Below are 23,629 nucleotides of genomic sequence, written 5' to 3'. Positions count from 1 at the left end.
TATTATAATGAAGTGTTCATTCTACCTACAAAATAGAAAAAAATTGCTTTTTGGGTTTGGAAAGAATTTTTAATTTCTGGGTTCATGGCCTTTTGTCTCTTTCAAGGGTGGGGAGAAAAAGTCTAGGATCCCCATGTTTCATAAATGTCACCTGGAGGTCCAGCGTGTTTACAGTGTTCTCGTGCCTCTTCATGGAATTAAGGAGAAAAACCAGGAATCTGGGAAGGAGTTCAGGACCTCAGGAAAACTCCCCCAAGCATAAGACAGCCCTGGGGAGATGGACACAGGGCACAGTGGGTCAGAGTAGGGTGGTAGCCAATTTTCCACCTCAAGGCCCCCCAGATCTCCGTGTCACGCAGCCTGAAGGACCCGGTCGGTGTGCCTCCTGGGTCTCTTCCACCATGAGCTGGGGAAACATCTGGGCCAGAGTGTCACTGTTCTTTGGGAATCTTTATAGTTTGGGAGTTCGTCCTCTGTAGTGTTTGAATAAAGGAACATTTTAAACCTCCCTAAGCCTCGGAACCCGCATCAGTGAAACGAGGACGATCAAGTACCTGCCCACAGATTACTTAATTTGGGAGCTGGCACATCACGTGGTCAACGAACAGATGCTTTTGCTGCAGTACAAGTACCAGCGGCCTCCCGTCAGTCTGCAGACACTGCAGATGGGTCCGCAGATGTGAGACTTCTTGCAAGCGATGCTGCGAAAGTGCTTGCTTGTAAAATATTTGTGTCCCAGCTTATTGAATCTGTCAGGCACCTCGCTTTGACTTAAACCATGGCATGATTTTTGGAACAATTCATCCTTTTTTACCCTCCATTTCAGGAGCACTCAAGAATGGACTCAAGAATGGAAAGAATGTCCCGATTATGTCTCTGCTGGAGAAAACAGCTGTTACTTTAATTCATCTTATACCTCCATTTGGATACCCTACTGTATCAAGCTAACCAGCAATGGTGATACAGTGGATCAAAAATGTTTCTCTGTTGAGGAAATAGGTAAATCACAGGTTTGTGTTTTATTTGACATGGCTTTAGATTAAATAAGCAGGGAAACCTCAGTGTCCAAGTGTATTCAAGTAGAAAGACTTTGCCATTGTAATCAAGGTGAATGGAGGTCTACTTTATAGGGCCTGAGACCAGCTAGTGACCAACAGGGAGAAGGCAGGGGGAATGGAAGCTGACTCTAACATAAGACAACCTGGCAGTAAATGTTGTCAAGAAAAGAATGGGAGCCTTGCAGAGTCTTTTCCTTAAGGAGGTCTTTCAAGCTGGATTGTGTTCTTGGGTACCACCACAAGAGACAAACTCAGTGGACTCCTAAGATTCCTTCTTTACTAATTGTTCAATATAATTATTGTATTCAGATCTGAAATATGCTGACCTTTGATCTCTATCATCGCTGTGATAAAAGCCTAGATTTTCTTTATCACAAAGCATAATAATTCTGGAATTTTATATTTACAAAACAGCCCCAAAATCGGTTTAAAGACATGTTTATAAGATCTCAAGACAAACACTGGAGATAATCAGAGTTCAATAAGCTAAATGAAAGATCTAGACAGATTATCCCTTGCCCATCGTGTGGACACAAGGGGAAATGAAACAAAACAAAATAAACAACTGTAATTGGAATATTTATGTTTATTCTGTAATAGTGTAAACAGCAAAATATAAAGAATCAAAGAAGGACTTTGAGCAGCTGACGTTAGTGCCTCAGAATCTATCCACAAAAGTTAATCTGTTATAGAAATTGCTTGGAGTTTCTCTGAGACGTGCTGTCTTTACACGCTTGTGTGTGGTTTCCCAGGCATCAGCAGACTGAAAGAGGCTAAGAGAATGTGGCTAGAAGCTCCAGGCAGAAACAAATAAATCTGATAGCCTGTCAGGGAGAAGAACAAGCCAAAAAGAGAACCCAACTGCATAACTTGGAGAGACTATTCAGTATATAGCCCCGATATCAATAGACATAGCTGTTGAGTAGCTAAACGGGTTGAAGTAAGAATATCAGGTCAAGACCCATGTTCTAACCATGTCCCTGCTAGTAGCTACCCCCACTCATTTCCATGGCTGACTTTCACAGAGGGCCTGCTACACCCTGGATGCTGTGCTAGGTGTGGTGGCTACACAATGAGTAAGATATGGTCAAGTAGGGGAGTCAGGTAAATTAAATAAATAATTGCAGTACTGTGTCTTAGGTGCTGGACTCAAGGTGTGTGGAGAGCATAGTAAGCGCAGGTAGTGGCCAAAGGTACAATGATGACTGGGCCTGAGGGATGAAGAAGTGTTGCCCAGAAATGGCAGGCAGTTCAGTTAGTCCATGAAGCATCAGTGGGAGTTTCCAAGTATACCAGATGGACTGTGTCTTCCCACAACTACTAAGTTCCAAAAGTGACAAACTGCACAGAATATTGAAGGATTCAGGAGCAGTTAGGCAGGCCTGACTGATCGGCCGGAGAAATCATAAGTGGTCTTGTATACCCCACAAAGGAGTTTAGACTTTATCTTACTGCCAGGAGGTACATTTGAGGATGTTTAAGCAGGGAAATGACCTGAGGATAATAATAGTTAACTAATCCTTACAAAGCCCTTACCTATGGGTCAGGTATAATAACCATGTGAGAGAGGTTCTATAATAATCCCCATTTCACAGATGATGACATTGAGGCTCAGAGCATTTAAAGGGTCTAAAAAAAAAGAGGCTAATGCTGCAATATGGGCAAAAAAGCATCATGGCAGGAGTGGGATGTGGAGGTGCAGGTGGTGAGCAGTGGTTGGACTCCAGGACCATCTTGAAAGTATAGCTGACAGAATGTAGAGGTGCTGAAAGAAAGATGCGTCAAGGAAGAGCTCACTCATTTCATCCTGAGCACCTGGAGGAAAGCAGGCACCATTAACAGAGAGAGGGAAGGTGACAGAGGAGCACATTCTGGGGAGAGGACCAGGGGCTGCCTAGGGATGTACTCAGTCTCAGGTGCTTTTGCAACTCAGAGGAGCTGTGGAGTAGAGCATGTGGCAGGATGTACAGAGGGAAGGGGGGAGGTTATTATGCTTGTAACAGTGGTACAAGCCCTCTCCAAAGGGACCATGTTCCACATCTTCTATTTAAAGTAGAAAGGGGAGGGGCACCTGGGTGGCTCAGTCCTTAAGCGTCTGCCTTAGGCTCAGGGTATGATCCCAAGGTCCTGGGATCGAGCCCCACATCGGCCTCCCTGCTCTGCTGGGAGCCTGCTTCTTCCTCTCCCACTCACCCTGCTTGTGTTCCCTCTCTCACTGGCTGTCTCTCTCTGTAAAATAAATAAAATCTTTAAAATATAAATTAAATAAATAAATAAATAAATAAATAAATAAATAGATAGATAGATAGATAGAAAGGGGAGCTTTTAAGATGAAACATAAGTAATGAGTTGGAATTTTTCAATCAAAAACATTTTTATATTTTGGTCTCTTAAAGGGTTAAGCTTCAGTTATCAGAATTCCTCAGTCCCCAACAAATCCAGAAGGGCCAAGCATTACTGTCGTGATTGTAGCCATATGCAGCTCAGCTATTTTGCAGATCCCTCCAATTTAATTTCCAAAATGTGGTCATTATTAGTCATATTTGGATTCCCTATTTTTTAAAGTTGTGTCCACTCTACAGGGGCCAATATCATGCTCCTTCAGAGTAAGGTCTGTTTTCACTCTGGTTGAATGCAAAAGGTTCCCCTTCTGGCCACCGGGTTTTAACAGCCAGTTATAGCTCCTCACACTTACATTTGTAGGCGATTCTCTGGCCAACCGTAGGGATCCAGACTTTGCAACACTCCAGGTGACCTGCTACAAACGGTAGAAAAGAAAGTAAATTTTACTCTGTATCTGCAAGTGACTTTTGAAAACCTCAGTACTGAGACCCAAAGAGGAATAATTTATCGGGAACTATCTAGAATGTAAATTTAGATAGAGTTCCTTGCTTTGGAATCGATATTTCTCTTTATCGGTCTCTGGGAAATTGTAGTCTTTGCAGTCCTGATAAGCAGAGTACAGCTGATTTACCAGAGAATGTACAGTATGTCAATAGAAACCAAGCAAAACACTATTTCAGATTGTTCATGTGCGGTTAAATAAGAGACAGACAACCCTGACTCATCACCATTTGAGAGAAGAGTACAATGCCTTCCTTCTTATGTCTGAAAAAATCATCACACATGGAAGACAACAAGCTAAGGAGCATTAGCAGAGTCTTTGGAAGGATTGTTCTGGTAGCAATACAGAAATTAATAAGACAAGATCCTTGCCCTAGGTAATAAACAATTTGGAATAAAAAAGATTTCTCTATCCCTGGTTCCAAAAACAGCCACATGTTTAAATACTCTAGGTCTTTGTGACTCTGTTCCTCAGTTTTGAGTTACGATGAATTCTGTGGCCAAAATCCCAAAGCATTAATCCTATCAGGGCTAAAAGAAATGTAAGACATGGCAGATCCTCAAGAAAAATTTTAGATCAGATTTTAAACTTGAAAAGGAATTTTTTGTAGGGGTTTTCTTCAAAGTTAAAAGATCATACTCAAGTCAAAAAAAATGATACTCTCTTATACAATGATACAATGAGTGTGTAATAAGAATATTGGAAGAATTAAGGGTATGAAAACATGCATAAAGTAATTGGTCTTTTCAGAAAAAAGCACTCCATTAAATCAAGCTGTACCTGTCTGTCTCTCTGGGCACTAACTCTGTCAAAATGCACAGTGCAACCAGACCCACCCATCGGCCTCAACTGGACTTTACTGAACATCAGTTTAACGGGGATTCATGCGGATATCCAAGTGAGATGGGAACCACCACCCAACGCAGATGTCCAGAAGGGTTGGATAGTCCTGGAGTATGAGCTGCAATACAAAGAAGTAAACGAGTCCCAGTGGAAAATGGTAAGATATCATTACATTTCACACTTAAAAATGTGTTGCCTTTTCTTCTTTTTTATCAGCAATACTTCTCTCGTTTACAGTTAGACTTCCTTCTGACCTAATTCCACACGCTCGTCTATAGACTCCATATTTTCTTATTTGAGGAAAACAGACATCGTCAGTAAATATCATCATGGAGCTTCTGTGGAAGCCTGAGGAAGGAAAGAAAACTATCTCCCCAGTCATCCTCAGTGTCCTGTTCAACTTTTGAACAAAGTTGTATACTCTAGCTACTTAAGCTATTTTGGGGATGTGGCTAAACATGGGAAGAGTCACGATCAAGGTCAATAGTGAGCTATGGCTATTCTCCCATGATTTTAGTTGCTCCTACTTACAAGAACCCCCCCATTAAAGTCAGTTCATAAGTGACTCCAGGAGGAAAACAGAGGAAGGGAGTTTGTCCCCTAGAGGTTTCAGAAGGATGTTTTGTTACATACCTCAGGGAAGAATCGAGCTAAGAGGTTTTTATGTAGTCGAGTGGCATGGTGATGGTTGACCTCTGAACTCCTTACCTCCTTGACAAATATGTGGGAACTAGACACTTAGATAAGTTCCACATGGCACACAACACGGAGAAAAGCAGGATTATCTTGCTGTTCCCAATATAACTGATTCTAAATCAGTCTAACCACAGAATCGTAGCCCTGGCCAAGCCAAGTGGTTTCTGGCCAATCAGCATGTCGTGCCCCTGGCCTGGCAGATTCACTCCCAGAATTTTGAGACAACAGACCATTCAGGGATCTGCTGAAAAAGAAGCCAATTTTGTCATTAAAGTTAAGTTCGGAGCAGCTGTGAACAGTTAAATACTGGGCTTTGAGGTGCTGTTTTCAGCATCACTTTAATTTAGATATCTGTTCCATTAACTTGGTGCAAAAAAGCCCAGTTGGTCGCTGAGTCACGTAAGACTTTCTAAGCTCGTTTCTGTCAAACGCTTACTCAGCAACCAGATATTGAAATAACTACTGTGCACAAGGCACCGTGCTAGGTGCTCCAGGGAGCGGTTCTCAGAGTGTGCACTGGTGGAACCCCTGAGGGTCCCTGAGACCCTTTTGTGGAGTCCACAAGGTCAAGAGTGTTTTCATACTAATACTGAAACGTTATTTCCCTGTTTTCACCGGGTTGAGATCTGTAGCGATGGTGCAAAAGCAACGGTGGGGACACTGCTGCTCGCTGAGCGCCATCAAGGTGGTCATTCCAAACCGCACTGACCGTCACCACACTCGCCAGCCGCCCCGACCATGCGCGTACGGTAACGGGGGGAAGGCCAGGCTCACACAAGAATGGTCTTGAGGAAGCTGCACATTTTATTAATTTCATTAAATCTCAACCTTTGATGATGCAGCTTTTTAATATCCCGTGTGACACATGTTGAAGACACGTAGCGTGCTCGTGCGGCATCCTGAGCTGCCGACGGTTGTCTTGATAAGGCACTCGTGTGGCTGGGTTGCCGGCTGCACCAGCTGCTTTTTTGCACGGAACACCATTTTTACTTGAAAGAACAACTGATAAACTAATGGATGGTTATTCGTAGTGAAGTTGGCAAGGATTTGGCAAACATTTCTTGAAAAGGAAGTAAGTGGGCTTATCAGTCCAAGAAAAACGGTCGACAGCAGTTTTACCAATGAAACTTGAGCTTTCAAAGGAAAATTCGAATTTTGGACAACTTGCGTCTGATCTGCAGCAGTGAGCTGGAGAGCTTTCCCAGTCTTTGAAGACTTTCCTGATGAGACCGATTAGCTACAGTGGTTTTTTACATTGTATAATAAAAACGTGTGAACATTTAGAAAGTTTGCGTAACTCAATGAGCCAATAGTTTCCAAGTGACAAATACATGATGTAACCAGAACCATGTGTGGGGAAATGATCCATTCAAAATGCTAGGCGGAAAGGTGGACTTTAATGTAGCAAGGTAGGAAAGATACATTGGTACAGCTTCAGATCCCACGCTGCAACTAACCTTTAAGTAACTACCACGCTTACCATCCTAGTTTGATCCATAATCCTATCTGACTGGATTAATACAACGTCTCCCGAGCAGGTCTTATGTCTCTGGTGTTTGACACGTCTGATCCATTCTTCACTCTGGAGCCAGAGTAATCATTCTAAAATACACTCCCTTGCTTAAAGGTCTTTTCATAGACGCTCAAAAATATGCACACACTTAAGTCCACGTTTTACTTGTATGATTCTGTGAGTCTTGACAGATCCATAGAGCTTGGTAACTACCACCACAATCAGAATACAGAACAACTTATCATAACTTTCAAAAAACTTCCTCATGCTGTCCCTTTGTAGTCAGTTCCTCCCCCAAACCGAACCCTTGGCAGCCACTGATCTGCTCATCTCTGTAGCTTTGCCTTTTCCAGAAGTCATTGGAATGGAATGATGTAATAAGTAACCTTTGACTCTGGCTCCTTCACTCCTCATAATGCATATGAGGCTCCTATTGCTGAATGTAACATTCCTTTTTCTCGCTGAGAGTGTTTCATCATACTGTAAAACTGGTCAGGCTCACTCTCTCTGTTTCACATGGTAGTTGTATTTTTAAAAAAAAAAAATCCATTTGGTGGAAGCTAGTTGAAAAATAGAAAGGACCAGATGAATGTCAACACACGAGGGCACTTAGCACAGCGGTTCCACCCTGACCTCATTACCGCATTCCACACTTGGACATAGCCACTGGGATGCCTCAGTGACATCTCAAAAAAGCAACGTGTTCAAACCTCCTCCTACTTCCCTCATCTCCCTCATCTCAGTAAATGACAACATGTCCATACGGTTGTTCAAATTTAATCCAGAATACTGTCCTGACATCTATTAGTATCTTACTCTTACTCCTTATATCCAAATAATCACCAATTCCTATGAATTCATGCTCTGAATCATATCATGAACTGGTGTCGTTGTCGCGGCTTTTCTGGATCACCTCAGCGGCCTCCTATATGATGTCTCTGTCCCCACTCCTTCCCCCACTCTGAACCACTTTCCATGGAGCAGAGTGATCTTTGCAAATTTCATAGATTTCTGAGATGTCTATCTATAGACATGTCTATAAGCAAATATTTCCTATTTTTTTTTATCCAATAGAAGGTCACAATTCTGAACTATCCCCAGTACTGAATTTTTCTGTAAGCAGTCTTATTTAATACTGTAGGGCAAGAAGTGCCAATGGGCACTTTTTCAAAATTAACATGTCTTAGGAACTTAAAAAAACTAGCACCTGTTGAGTTTTGGTATCAATGTTGAAGAAGACTATCCCCATGGGCGCCCGGCTGGCTCAGTCAGCTGAGGATGTGACTCTTAATCTCGGGGTTGTAAGTTCAAGCCCCACATTGAGTATGGAGATTACTTAAAAATAAAATCTTTTTAAAAAGAAGAAGAATATTCACAGTTATCTGAAAAGGCCATTAAAATATCCCAACTTTTCTTCACTATATATCTGTGTGAGACCAGATTCTATTCAATGCCCTTCAACCAAAACAACACAACAGATTTAATACAGAAGTAGATGTGGCTCCTTTCCTCCACCATCACAGTGTGTGTGGTTGACTATTCCTCGCCATGTCGTCTCACAAGACTTTCGGGATCAAGCGATTCCTGGCCAAGAAACAAAAGCAGAATCATGCCATTCCCTAGTGGATTTGGATGAATATTGGTAAAATCAGGTACAACTCCAGGAGGAGGCGTTGGAGGAGAACCAAGCTGTGTCTCTAAGGGATTGCACATGAGACGGCACACATATTAATGCCGGATGAAGGGAGGTGTTCCTATCCTATTACTCTGTAAACATCACTACTGCCTGAACGATAGACATGTTTTATCCGGGAAATGATTTTTCTCTGTTACTATGCTTCTGCCATGGTCAGCTGGTTGAGTAATAAATATGTGAGAACTTTGGTTAGGAAAAAAAAAAAATACAGAAGCAGATGTAAAAATACAGCCATCTTGGGGGCGCCTGGGTGGCGCAGTCATTAAGCGTCTGCCTTCAGTTCAGGGTGTGATCCCAGCGCTCTGGGATCGAGCCCCACATCAGGCTCCTCCACTAGGAGCCTGCTTCTCCCTCTTCCACTCCCCCTGCTTGTGTTCCTTCTCTAGCTGGCTGTCTCTGTCAAATAAATAAATAAAATCTTAAAAAAAAAAAAATACAGCCATCTTGTATTATATCAGCCATTTTAGAGAGACTTGCCGAAATGTAAAAATGTAAAACAGTGTCACTCTTCTCGCAAAATTATATGTTGTTTTGGAGAATACAATAATTTTTTTAATTAATATTACTTTAATTTTAAAATTTAAAAATTTGTTTCAATTCCTAAATGGTAAATATTTGATAAGCATAACCCAAATAAACCCAAATCTTTAGGCTTCTCAGTAATTTTTAAGGGTATAAAGGAGTCCTGAAACAAAAAGTTTGACCGTCCAGGAAAAGCAACGATGTGAATCCAAACGTTACTGATCAGAGTTTCAACCCTGAAAGTCCATTGATCTAGCTGGATTTCAGTTGACGCACAGGTACGAAGCTCGCACCCTGAGCCGGGTCCATGGGAGCATGGGGCTCAGTCGATTGACCATTCAGGTCTGCATCCCAGCTTGGCTTTGTCGCACTTTGTATCGCATCTCTGCTAAATCTCATTCGATAGTCCAAAGGGGTCAGTTAACTTTTACTTCACTTAACTTTTATAGGTGAAGTTTCCAAAGAGCAAGCTGTACGTGTGTGTATATTTGACTATGATTTGTTTTGGTGTGGAAATATGGTTTTTTTTCTGTTCTTATGCCTTCATACAAGACTATAATATCCCAAAGGGTAGGCAGCATATCCGTAATTTTCTTTATAGTTCCACCATTCTCCATAATAATTCTATTATGCTTTGATTATATAGAATATCTGACAGCCTAGTACAAAGATATAGCTTCATTTCTTTAAACAAGTCTATTATATCTTTGGGTTTATACCACAATAACTTTGAGGACTGTGATTCATGAAACAGAATGCTTCTTTACAAAGTTATTTGCCTTGATCTTCCTTTAAGAAGCAAACTCCTCCAGTGCATTTTATTTTTTTTCCTATTAGAGCCTTTTATTCTGAATTTGTTGGTACTTCAAGAAAAGGTCTTTGCCCATAATTCACCGTGCCCCGAACTTATGACACCAACTTGTATTTGGCCAATTAAGAACATGGCCAAACTGCATTCTTCTTAGGCCTATTCAGCTAATAAGTGGCGCTTTACTGATGGTTTCTTTCATATAATCTTTAACAAGAACTCCTAAGTTGCATTGATTATGCCCCAAGAGATCAGAGACCGATGGTAATTCAGGTGAGCAACTGAAAAGATTCATCAGCTTCCTGTCCCGCTCTAGCCAGATTTTCTGGAAAACCTTGGGAAATGACTGAAATTCCCCACCAATCTGAGACTGCAGATGAGTTTTTACAACATTAACTGGGAAAAACAAGATTCCCAACATGGCACCCGGCAGACCTCTATAGATAAAATCATTGTCAAATGAGCACTGCGAGTCATTGGGGTCGGCAGATGCTCCTTAATGGGACCTCGAAGGCCAAAGAAAAGACATTGCTGAATCCATTACAAAAAAGAAGAGGTACCAAACCTCTATAATACTCTCCCATTCCATAGCATCTGAGTGCCTTGAAAGCCTGGTAAGTGTTTGTAAATTTATCATGATGCTTGTGGTCTTGAAGCAATGTCTGAACTCTTTACAATGGAATGAGAATTGCTTCTGTTGTCTCTGCAAGTACTGAGGTCGCACTAGGGGTTGCTGACTCAGCGGTGCTGATGCGCTTTCGGAGAAAACGAGACAAGTCCTCGTACAGACCAAATCTAAGTGCCAGTGTAGGTGTATTCTGCATCAGTGGGGGAACGATTCCGCAGTACAAGTTTTGAAAGCCATCCCTCCTCAACTGAAGCCCTGTGTCCCAGGTTTTGATTCCATACAGCTGCCGAAAAGAGCACCTTCTGAGTGGGAAATGTGATCGCTGCATTGTCGAAAGCTGCACAGCAGCCACACAAATCATGCTTCGTTTCACCAACATTTGCAATAGGAGGTGATAGATCTTGTTTTAAAGATGTTAGGATGGGCGGCCTCTTTTCAGGAGCTTCTGAATCCACCATGTTGCTTAAGAGCTTTCCTCTTCACGAAGGATATTTTCAACCTGTAACACCATCTAGGCCTGGTGTTTCGGGGGGATGGTAGTTTTTTGATAACTTTCTCAATTTCTTCGATTGTTACTGGTCTGTGAGGTTCTTTCTTCTGTAGTCAATTTTGGTACAGGACTTCCTGAAATATCCAGGTTCCATGACAGTCTTGCCACAGAAAGAAAACTAAAATAGCCAACGGCAGCCATCTTTCCGCTAGATCATGCCATTGCAGCGCCCAGGCCGGTGAGGCGGCGAGTAGGGGCTGTGCAGGCGCTGGCCGTGACCAACACCCAACACCCCCCAAATGCATTTTAAAATATTATCTACTTTACAGAAATTCATTTTGAATACAAATGTAGAAACACCTTAATAGAGTTCATTGCATCGAGTTGTCTCACTAACCAATCAGCTTTGTATTTTGTCTTGAAAGATGGACCCTGTATTGTCAACATCAGTTCCAGTTTACTCATTGAGACTGGATAAGGAATATGAAGTGCGTGTGAGATCCAGACAACGAAATTCTGAAAAATATGGCGAGTTCAGTGAAGTGCTGTATGTAGCACTTCCTCAGATGAGTCCATTTGCATGTGAAGAAGGTAAAAGATTTAAAATGGCAGCCAACATGGCTTTTGTCAATAGAGTAATACATTGCCTCCATTGTCAAGGTGTTGTTCAGATCATGATCCATTAGCATCAAATGTCAGGGCGAGAGACCTCAAGTTCACTCTTTTTAACAAATATTATTCATTACAAAAGTGGAAGGAGAACTTAGTCTGTGATGATTCAGTTCAGGAGCTGTCCGGAGGTAGATGTAAGTTACAGAGGGGAAGAGGCATTAAGATATCGATGGGGGATAACTCTGGATATCAGAATTTCAGATGATTCTTTTCTTTATACATTTCTATATTTCTAAAGATTTCTATAATGAGTTTGTTTCTCATTTATAGTCAGAAAAAAATGCTTTTCAAATGCATAGTGAAGAAATACCAGATGCATATGGATGGATGGATACGTGACATCTAAGAGAAAGCCTTATTGTATCAGCATAGGTAGTCAATGGCAGCTGCTTATTGGTTTTAGAAAGGTTAGGTATGGCTTTTACCTGGAGACAGGCTTTATAAGTAGCATGCTAGTTATGTGACAGAATGACATGGAACATTTGAAGGCCCTATGTAAGAAAAATACAAAGACAATTCAAGTTCGAAGAATTCAGAGTAAAAGAATTAGAACTTTTGATACAGAAATACGGAAGTCTGCTTAACAATGAAGAGTAAGTATATAAAGTTATCCCTCCCACATGGGTATTAGCTGCAGTGCCTCTACAATGAAGCACAGAAGGTGTACAGGGCTATGTATGAGGAGCTGAGGCTTGCTGATAAAACAGTCCCAAGCTACAGAGAAATTAAATTTCTATTTCTGCATTGATGCTACAGGCAGAACCCATGATACTAGAGAGCACTTAAATGAAAATGCCTGTAGCGCCATTTTTTCTAAGTTCTAGTTAACAGGCTTGTTCTTTTAAACAATATTTGATATAATGAAATTCTGATTTTAAAAGTACATTTGCAGGGTGCCTGGGTAGCTCAGATGGTTAAGCATCTGCCTTCAGCTCAGGTCGTAATCTCAGGGTCCTGGGATGGAGCCCCAAGTCGGTCTCCCTGCTCAGCAGAGTCTGCTTCTCCCTCTCCCTCTACCCCTCCCCCCACTTGTGCTCTGTCTCTCAAATAAATAAATAAAATCTTTAAAAAATAATAATAAAATAAAAAATACAAAGTACATTTGCCACTCACCCTTTAAGCTTATTGTGATGCCATTTAATTCAATTAAGCATAGATCTTTTAACTGGGTCTTCCTTACATGTTTAAAAAAAAAAAGAAGAAGAAGTTCAGGGTGCCTGGTTGGTTCAGTCAGTTAAGTGTCTACTTTTGGCTTAGGTCATGATCCCAGGGTCCTGGGATTGAGCCCAACATCGGGCTAGCAGGGAGCCTGCTTCTCCCTCTCCCTCTGCCTCTCCCCCTACTTGTGCTCTCTCAATCTGTGTTAAATAAATAAATAAATCTTTTTTAAAAATAATAAATAAAAATAAAGTTCTAGCTTTGTTTGTCCCTGAATATGTCATTGATATAAACTTACAGATATCACAAGATACAAAATGGCGTTCTCTCCTCCACTAATTCTTTATAATATCCATAAATATCCCCCTTGGGGATTTTAATAACTGAATAAGAAAGTAAAAATAACAAAGGAATATTACAACATAAAATCCTACCTTTAATAAAGCAACATTAAAGTAAATTCCACCTGTCTTTTCGTGTAAAGCGGATAACCCTGATGAAGAGGTGGAGTAAAGGGAACCCTCCTGCACTGTTGGTGGGAAGGTAAATTGGAGCAGCCACTAGGGAAAACAGTAGGGAGTCTTAAGAATAGAGTATTAAAATGCGGAGTGTTAAAAATAGAAATATCGTACAATCCAGTAACTCCACTACTGGGTATTTACCCAATGAAAACACGAATTTGAAAAAATATATATAACCCCATGTTCATTGCATCATTATTTATAATAGCCAAGATATAGAAGCAGCCTAAATGTCTATCAGTAGGTGAATGGATAAAGAAAATGTGATATGTATGTATCATGTATATATATAATATATATGTATATATACATACAATGGAATATTAGCTATAACAAAAATGAAATCTCACTATTCACAGCAACATAAATGAATCTAGAGGGTATTATGCTAAGTGAAATAAGTAGGATGGAGAAAGACAAATACCCTATGATTTCACTTATATGTAGAATCTAAAAAAACAAACAAACAACAACAACAAAGCAAAATAGAAACAGACTCATAAACACAGAAAACAAACTGGTGGTTGCCAGAGGGGAAGACATGTGGGAGAACGGGTGAAATAGATGAAGGGGATTAAGAGGTATAGACTTCCAGTTATAAAATAAATAAGTCATAGGGATGAAAAGTACAGCATAGGAATGTGGTCAATAATATTGTAATAGCGCTGTATGGTGCAGGTGGTACCTACAGTTACCATGGTGAGCACCGCATAATGTATAGAATTGTCGAATCACTATGTTGTACACTTGAAACTAAGAGAACGTTGTATGTCAACTATATTTTGATTAAAAAGTGGAGAGCCCTGGGAACCTACTGCAGGCAGCCAGTAGGCACTTGGTCTTAAGAAGTGAGGTTGAAGCTTTATGAACAGATTCCCCCAATTCTGCTACCAAATAGAAGATAGGAGCCCCAGTAGTGATCTTCTTCTGGCAAAGGATATTTTGTAAGCCATCAAGTATATGTCTGCATATCTAAGAAGTTTCAGTCATGATTCAAAAATAGGAACTCTGCCCCCATCTTTTTGATGGATCCTTAGTCTGGAGGATAAAAAAATATTACCATACAAAAGATGATAGATAGATAGATGATAGATGATAGATAGATAGATAGATAGATAGATAGATAGATAGATAGATAGATGATAGATAGATATAGATATAGATATAGATATAGATATAGATATAGATATAGATATAGATATAGATAGATAATAGGTAGGCAGACAGACAGACAGACTCCTGGGAGGGAGAAGGGAGAAAGGAAGGAAGGAAAGAAGAGCGGAGGGGAGGAAAGGGAAGGGATGGGAAGGGAAGGGACAAAGGGAGGGTGAACCAAGTGGACATCATTTGGGTAAAGTAGTATGCTAACAAGCAGCATTTTTTTTCTAGATCTCAAGCCACTAATGATACACCCTGAACACATAAGGTGCTTAAAACGGTTGTTGTGAACTTTTTATATAAACACGGATTGTGCTTAAACTGTTTGCTTTTTCTTCATTTTGATTTTTTTTTCATATGTGAAAAGATTTGAAGAAGTGGACAGAGGTGTTTTTGAAACAGAAAATACTCCTACATCATTGCATTCCGTTTTAGTGTTTATCAAGAGAAATCATTGACTTTATTAGATGAATACAAATTAAGGAATATTTTTTATGTGAAAAAGGAAGGTGAAATGTAAATGTCAACTATTCCTATGAGTGAGATAATATTCTTGTGTGTTTCAGATTTCCAGTTTCCATGGTTCTTAATTATTATCTTTGGAATATTTGGGCTAACGATGATACTATTTTTATTCATATTTTCTAAACAGCAAAGGTAGGTGTAAAAAAGTATTTAAATGTTTTTGCCAGTGTTTAGATTTCCGAATGTGTTTCCATTCGTTATTTGATATTTTCTTTTGCAAATCATGAGTGAAAATTTTAATTAGTGCAGTAAAATATTATCTCTAGTTATACATTTACCACTTTGTTGTGTTCAGCATAGAGAATTCCCGGGTGTCTGTTCGATCTGGGACATTGTATAGGACATTCGGAGGCTGAGGCTGGTGGCCGCACACCTTGTGATCGGCACCTCCTTAACAAAACTGTCATCTCAGAGCTGCCTCTTGATCTCTTCAAAGTCCTCAACAAACTGGCCAGTTCATTCTAGGACAGTGAGGCGGCACTGAACCGTTAGCTAAGTTTGACACAGTCCCAACAGACAAGCAAATTTAAGTGCCAAACGAAAGCCACCTAGTAAGTCAATCTAATAAAATCATTTTAGACTGCATAGGATGGCGTTTTCAAGTAAATCTGGGTTTTATTGAAACTATTAAATTTTATTTAAATTATTACAAATGACCCACATTTGTAAACACAGCTAAAATTCTGAGTTTGAAGAGATTGTATTCTCTTGGTGTCCCAAGACTCAGGTTCTAGTTATTATTCTTGCACTGCTGTTTAATGTTGTTTGAGTCCCTTCACCTCTCTGGGCTCCATGTTCTCATGGGTAATAAGACATGTTGGATTCTATGACCCTGAAATTTCCCTTGAGCTGTATGAGCTGTCACTCTATTTTTCTTCCTGAAAGAAATTCCACACAGACTACAGGATATTGTAATACAAAATATAGGAAAAGTTACCTGTACCGATTGCAAATTTTCTTACATTTAGAGTATTTTTTAAGTCCCATGGGTTCATTTTGCCCGTTCTCCTAGAACAAGGGAGACTAACACTCCCAGTTTGCCTGGAACTTTCCCGGTTTGAGCAGCGAAAGTCCCATGTCCTGGAAAACCCCTCAGTTCCAGACAAACCACGGTGGTGGGTCACCCTACCTAAAATTGAAGACATTTTCTCCAGCTGAAGCCAAGAGACATCTGCAAATTGAAAACAGGATCTATGTGAATACATTGCAAAAGCTTTTTAAATTAGAGTTGCATCTTCACTTCTATAATGTAAACCAATGGGAAAGCAAAATTCATTCTGCAGAATTTGATTTTGCATCTAGCTTTTTAGCAACATTTCTTTTATAAGCACAAGTATTATAAAGCAAGACAATACAGTTTTCAGTTGTTTGGGAAAAAATAGTAAATACATTTATAGAATCTTAAGTAATTTATATAGTTAAGTAATGCCAACCACAAAGGAGCCAAATTATTCTGTTGATTAATTTGAATGCATTGATCTGTACAGTTGATGGGCTAATTTATATGTGTCTACATATACCCACTATGTATATAAAGTAATTCACTCTTAACATTAGCTGTCAATTTTGAGTCATTGTGAAGGCCATGTAAATTTGTTATGTTGTTTAATTATATTAGCTTATAATTATATTAGACAATATTTTTAAAAAATTCACTCAACAAAGAGGATTTTAACGAAAATATATTAACCTTTGTATAAGAGTGTTCCCTAAGGATAATGAAGCTCTTAATTTTGACGCTTAGTCAGAATTACCAAATTGTAAAATTGCTCAAAATCTTTATTGTACTCTCAAATTTCCTGTACTAAATTAAGTTCTTTGTAGAAAAGAATTAGTTTTGTTCTTTCATTTGCCCATAAAAACCCTGGTCTCAATTTCCATGTTCCAATGAAAGGAGAAAATAGGAGAAAACAGTTGTCAGCAGGTGTGGAAAGAACATGAAGTTCTAATCATTAAAATGATACTCCGAAGAACACGGTACTTATGTTGGCCTTCCCCAGAATGTTAGGGCTCGAAAGGCTTCAGGTCCTCCTGTTGTTTGAAGTGTTGAGTCCAGGCCACTTTTCCCTTTCCAGATCACTAAGAATCAGCTACAGTGAGATTTATAGTATAATTTGGATTTGAATAAAATGACAGCAGAGTCACAGAGTTTCATGCCAGGTTATCCGTACGCTATTCTCAGTCATTCCCACCATACAACTCACCCCAGCCTTTGAGCTCTTACTAACCAGAAAAGAAAGAACTGGATTGGCCTAGAACAGAGGTGCCAAACCAGCCACCCGAAAGCCAGACTCGGCCTGCAGACCCTAATGTGTTGTTACTTTATGTTATATGGATTTGCTACAAAGTGTTTACACACTAGGGAATTTCCACAAAAAATCCAGATTTCCAGGGAATCTTTATCAACGGAAAGATCTAGTGAAACTCAGTTGACATTCCTGCATGGCAACGTGTGCTGAAGCAGAGGACCAACCGTACCATTCTTCCATTCGGCAAGGGCCTGTGTTCTCCCCATCCCTCCCTCTGATGTTGCAACAGGCCTGCTTCATTCACTTGCATGACCCGCTTGGATCCTAAAGGCCGCGGGGCCCGTGACCCTAGCATGAAGCCCGCCATCATGCCCAGATAGCTAGCATGTGCCTAAATGCATCATCCTCTGCGAAAGCGAGAGGCACACGTAACAGAGTCCAATATCAGACATTCGGGAATCTTTGCTTCCTGTCATTACAATTATGTTGCATTTTTCTGTTTTTGACATTTAAAATATTCATTGAGAGACGCAGGGCCAGATAACACAGCAGGATGACAGAAGGCAAAGGGCCTGGGTTTTGGAGTTAGGTACTTTGGATTTGAGCCCAGCTGTGCCAGGAATTTGTGTATGATTTGAATACATTCCTTAAATCTTTAAATCTTTCCACAGGTAGTGTTACCTGCCTCCCTAGTAGCTATAAGAATTAAATAAAATGTTTAATGTATGGTGTTCAATAAATTTTACTCTCTGGCCCTTTATAACAGAAGTTTGACAAACTTCTGTTATAAAGGGCCAGAGAGTAAAATTTGTAGGCTTTTGGGGCCATGCAGTCTAGGTCACAACTACTCAGCTTTGCCACCGTAGCATGAAAGCAGTTATAACAACGTGTAAGCTAATGAATAGGACGGTGTTCCAATAAAACTTTATTCACAAAAACAGAGAACAGACCAGATTTGGCCTTCAGGCCATTATTTGCCAGCCTACAGGTTAGTGCAAAATATATCTTATGGTGTCTGGTTTATCAGAGGCATTCCAAAAAAATGGTAGCAGTTATTATTAATAATTTATTTATAGTTTTCATATATCTCCTATTCATCAGTAAAATTTGGTTTGGTTTGGTTTTGTTTTTAAAGATTTTATTTATTTATTTGACAGAGAGAGAGAGACAGCCAGCGAGAGAGGGAACACAAGCAGAGGGAGTGGGAGAGGAAGAAGCCTGGTGAGGGGCTCGATCCCATAACGCCGGGATTACGCCCTGAGCCGAATGCAGAAGCTTAACCGCTGTGCCACCCAGGCGCCCCAGTAAAATTTGTTTTAACACTTGCCCCACTAAGTAAACCTAGTGGAGGCTACTTACAGCAATTTAAAAAACAGAATTCGGCTTATTCCTTGGTTAGGTAAAAAGGCAGATGGAAATATTGAGAGAATGGGTTCCCTATTGAATAGATTAGACTGTCCATTCCCATTAAGTGGAATATCAGCTAATATTTCGATATCCCAAAAGCAGTTTATCATCCCTGCCCAACAGTGGCATCTCTGACTTGTAGGGTTTTTTAAAACAATAAATGAGTTGACTGGAATAGCTAATCTCTGAGCTTTTTTCCAGAGCTGCAATGTTAATTTTAAGACATAAATTCCAGTTACACTGTTAACGAACTAGATAAATGAGGTATTCAAATTTATTTTTATTGAACACCTTCTGCATGCCAGGAATTGTTCTAAGTGCTAGGTATATGATAAAGTGCAAGATAGGCAGGATACACATTGAAATGAATTATGGTCAAAAATAATTTAAAGGTTTCCTGCTCAGTGGGGAGTTTGCTTCTCCCTCTCCCTCTGCCTGCTGCTCCCCCTGCTTGTGCTCTCTCTCTCTGTGTCAAATAAATAAATAAAATCTTTAAAAAATAATTTGAATATTTAGAACAGAAAATTTAAGTGCATCATAGAATCGGATATGCAGAACCGTATGGATCAGTTAGAGATAATTCAAATTTAGTCTTTCCCAACTGTAATGAACGCCACAATGACACCTGGTTTATGAGATCATCTTAGATAATTTTATAATTAATGTGAGCTGTGCGGTGCAAACTTATCTCAGTCCATCCTTTTTCGAAGGTGCAAATAATTTTGATTTCATATGAATTGGCTCTTTTTTCTTTCTTTTTCTTTTCTTTCTTCTTCTTCTCTGCAAACTATTGATGAGATGTACATTAAAATTACCATCCTTATAGATGAAATGGAAGTTGGCTTCAGATGGAATCAAATTTCTCATTCCCAAATACTAATGCTTGCTCTTGATAAAGACATGAGGGGAAAAAAAAACTAGGAAACCATGTTTTATTTAAATTGACTTCATGTGAGGGCTTTTTTGTCGATTTCTGTTCTTTTTTTTTTTCTTCTATAGTTTTTCCTCATCATTTACTACTTACTATTTTTCTTCCTCATATTCTGCATTATTGTGGAGCACCAGGATATTTGGAATAAGTAGTAGTGCCACCAATAGTTTATTCCTGTCTTTTGAAATAAGAGAATTATGTAACTCTGCAGATATGTCAAACCAAAATTTCATTTGTTTTCAAGGATTAAGATGCTGATTCTTCCCCCGGTTCCAGTTCCAAAGATTAAAGGAATTGATCCAGATCTCCTAAAGGTACTTAATAAGTTATCTAAGTGACAGATCACACTAATCAAATGCTACCTGTGTTGAGAGCTTTTGCAAGCTCTGTGTATCCCATTCCATTTTTTAACCCCTCTGGGAAAAAAAAAAGTTTCAAAATAATATATCTTAAAATTATGAGAATGTCTTGTATATTTAAGAGTTCTACACTCATGTGTTTTTTATTATATGGTTTTGTTACTATTGTTCTTATTGTAACCGTAATTTTAGTCTGTGGGTGTTATTTGTCAAATCCTTTAATCATTGTGAGTTTCTTTTCGTAGATTTCATTTTCTTTCTGTTTCCTAGGAAGGAAAATTAGAAGAGGTGAACACAATCTTAGCCATTCATGACAACTATAAACCTGAATTCTACAACGATGACTCTTGGGTTGAATTCATTGAGCTGGATATTGATGACCCAGACGAAAAGACTGAAGGATCAGACACAGACAGACTTCTCAGCAACGACCGTGAGAAGTCACTCAACATCCTTGGAGCAAAGGATGATGACTCTGGACGTACCAGCTGTTATGAACCTGACATTCTGGAGACTGATTTCAATGCCAGTGACGTGTGCGATGGTACATCAGAAGTTGCTCAGCCACAGAGGTTAAAAGGGGAAGTAGATCTCTTGTGCCTTGACCAGAAGAATCAAAGTAACTCACCTTCTACTGATACTGCCCCTACCATTCAGCAGCCCGGCGTTATCCTGGCAAAGGAAAACAAGCCAAGACCACTTCTGATTAGTGGAACCGAGTCAACTCATCAAGCTGCCCATCCTCAGCTAAGCAATCCGAGTTCACTGGCAAACATCGACTTTTATGCCCAGGTAAGCGACATTACTCCAGCAGGGAGTGTGGTCCTTTCCCCAGGCCAAAAGAATAAGGCAGGGATAGCCCCGTGTGACATGCCTCCGGAAGTGGTCTCGCTCTGCCAGGCAAACTTCATCATGGACAACGCCTACTTCTGCGAGGCAGATGCCAAAAAGTGCATCACTGTGGCGCCTCACGTCGAGGCTGAATCACGTGTAGAGCCAAGCTTTAACCAGGAAGACATTTACATCACCACAGAAAGCCTTACCACTGTCGCTGGCCAGCCTGGGACAGCAGAGCGGGCTCCGAGCTCTGAGATGCCTGTCCCGGACTATACCTCCATCCACATCGTACAGTCTCCACGGGGCCTCGTGCTCAATGCCACGGCCTTGCCCTTGCCTGACAAAGAGTTTCTCTCATCGTGCGGCTACGTGAGCACAGACCAACTGAACAAAATCCTGCCGTAGCCTTTCTTCGATTTCCCACAAGCTACGTATTTAATGGTAAAGAGTTGGCTGGGGCATGAGTGCTTAAACCAAAACAATGTTTAAACCTTTTGGGGGGGATGGGGGAGTGGATTCTAAATGCCTTTTCCTGAAATGTTGAAACATAATATTAAAAAGAAGAAGAAGAAGAAGGCCTAATCAGATAGATATTCCTATTGTGAATTGTAAATATTTTAAAGAATTGTCTCAAAGACTGTTTAGTGGCAGTGATTGTCTTGTTAATGTGGGTGTTAATTTTGTGATACTAAGCATTGAATGGCTGTTTTTAATGTATAGTAAATCATGCTTTTTGAAAAAGCGAAAAATCAGGTGGCTTTGCAGTTCAGGAAAATGGAATGCAAATCAGAGCACAGGCTAATTTTTTTTTTAAGTCATTGGGAACTAAAATTACAGGTAAGAAGGCAAAAAATAGTTTGGATATGTAAAACATTTATTTTGACATAAAATTTATAAAGATATTTTTAATAGTTTACACTTCAAGCACGGCTATTTTATATCACACTACACACTGTGTACTGTAGTTCATGCTGACCCATCTAAAGAATGTAGCAACTAGTCTAAAGCTAGTTTACTGCTTTTGGTCAGTACACCTAAAGAAAAACAAATAAACAAGTTAGTTTTTTACCAGGCCCTTTTTATACCTCCCCAAAGTCCTTACACAGTTCTCAAATGATTGTTCTTACCTCCATTACTGGAACAGGCTCATCTTATTGAAATTTTTAAAAAAATATTTGTTAATTGAGAAGACTTTAAGATGGTCGCACAACTTATAGTGAACCAAAACTGACAGACAAAAAACTCTTTCTTACCGAATTTTGGTTTATGCCAGAGAGCTCCACGCTAGGAGAAGGAGGAAGGCTAGCCGGGCCCTGTGGGCAGGCTGCTGGGTGCCCCTGTTGCCCATGAAGTGAGTTTTTAATGCAGGCAGGTCCTGAGAGGTGGGCCCCACAACCTCTGTGGTAGCATCTCTCCAGACACGACTTGATCTTACGACATGGTTACCGAAGAAGGGACTAAAGTACAACAAGCATTTTGTAAGTTGAAGCAGGTCGAAGCGAAGTTAAACCAGATCATGGAATAAAAAGTTCAAGAAATAGGTTTTTGTTTCACAGCCAATAGCCAGACATATACCCACTCTTCCTGGTAACAAGAAACAGAAGGAACAAGATTTTAAATCCCCACGGAGAAGTCAAAATTTTCTTAAACACGGAGCGGAAACTTTCTTCCTCACCAAACCCTTTCTCGGGTTTATTTAAAGTAGCAAACCAAGAAGTCTCCTCCTTTTTTATTTCCTCTCTGAGTGGCTTGGCCTCAAAGCAGGTAGTCAGAAGGAAAGGAAGAGGCCTGAAGTATTGTATATTATTGTTCAATCCCTTAGTAACCTCAGCATCATTCTTAGGAGTGTTGGGATTGCTCCCCAAAAGGTTTGTCAAAGGAGAAGAATCTCATCTCACTGAAGAATGCTTCTCACTTTAAGTATTTTTTTTTTTTACATTTAATAAAACTTTAAAGTTAGCTGTAACTTAAATAGTATTTGCCATTTAGCTCAGACCTTTTTAGGAAACAGGCTTAATGGTTGGTAATTTTAAATTCCCTCTTTCTTGCAGGAAGGACAGTGAAAAGCTAGAACTGGGTGTTCCAAGTTCAACGTGTTACTTTGTAATAGGTGTTTAATAGATTTTCTGCTACCTTGCTGCTATGGTTTTCTCTAAGAGCTACATAATTTAGTTTCATATACAATTTCATCAGTGTAGAACCTAATTCAACTTAAAACTGTGTGCTTGGGAAAACTATCTAACTATTTCACAATAGGCTGACAACAATTTCTATAGCCAAAAATAGCTAAATACCTCAATCAGTCTCAGAATGTCATTTTGGTACTTTGCTGGCCACACAAGCCATTATTCACTAGTATGACTAGTTGTGTCCTGCAGTTTATATTTAACTTTCCTTATGTCTGTGGATTTTTTTCCTTCAAAGTTTAATAAATTTATTTTCTTGGATTCGTCATGGCATGCTTCTATTGTCAAACCCCCACATGAAAAGCACCCTCAGCCAGACTGCGCGCTCTTCAGTTCTTCTCACAGGAAGGGGAGCTTAGCACAATTGGCTTAAACACATTGGCAGGGGATGTGGAGATTTTTGCTCTGTGCTGGCAGCTCCCTACCTCTCTTTTTTTGAGGAAACAGGAGCCCAGCTCGAAAATATTATTCTGGCTTGCCCGGACGGTGCCTTCTCCTCAGGCTGCAACACCCCACGGGCGGAGGCT

At 40.0% G+C, this 23,629-nt stretch overlaps 1 protein-coding gene and 2 pseudogenes across 6 annotated transcripts in view; 2 read left to right on the top strand and 1 right to left on the bottom strand.

Annotated features, from left to right (window-relative positions):
* GHR (growth hormone receptor) overlaps positions 1-23,363 on the top strand; it is a 256,429-nt gene extending 233,066 nt beyond the window's left edge. For all 6 annotated transcript variants that reach the window (XM_045787358.2, XM_045787357.2, XM_045787355.2 and 3 more), the window contains 6 exons: positions 827-999; positions 4,725-4,903; positions 11,525-11,690; positions 15,175-15,265; positions 19,965-20,034; positions 20,350-23,363. In XM_045787358.2, coding sequence (XP_045643314.2) covers positions 827-999; positions 4,725-4,903; positions 11,525-11,690; positions 15,175-15,265; positions 19,965-20,034; positions 20,350-21,321 — 1,651 coding nt within the window. In that variant the 3' untranslated portion in view covers positions 21,322-23,363. The remainder of the gene's footprint in view (positions 1-826; positions 1,000-4,724; positions 4,904-11,524; positions 11,691-15,174; positions 15,266-19,964; positions 20,035-20,349) is intronic.
* LOC123785522 (large ribosomal subunit protein eL39-like) lies at positions 4,910-9,089 on the top strand (annotated as a pseudogene).
* LOC123785521 (mitochondrial nicotinamide adenine dinucleotide transporter SLC25A51-like) lies at positions 10,130-11,281 on the bottom strand (annotated as a pseudogene).
* Positions 23,364-23,629: the final 266 nt, after the last annotated feature.

Source organism: Ursus americanus, chromosome 15, assembly GCF_024610735.1.
Source record: "Ursus americanus isolate L20-20 chromosome 15, mUrsAme1.1.p, whole genome shotgun sequence".
Taxonomy (NCBI): domain Eukaryota; kingdom Metazoa; phylum Chordata; class Mammalia; order Carnivora; family Ursidae; genus Ursus; species Ursus americanus.
Note: the sequence above shows the minus strand (reverse complement) of the source record. Positions and strands in the feature narration are given on the sequence as shown.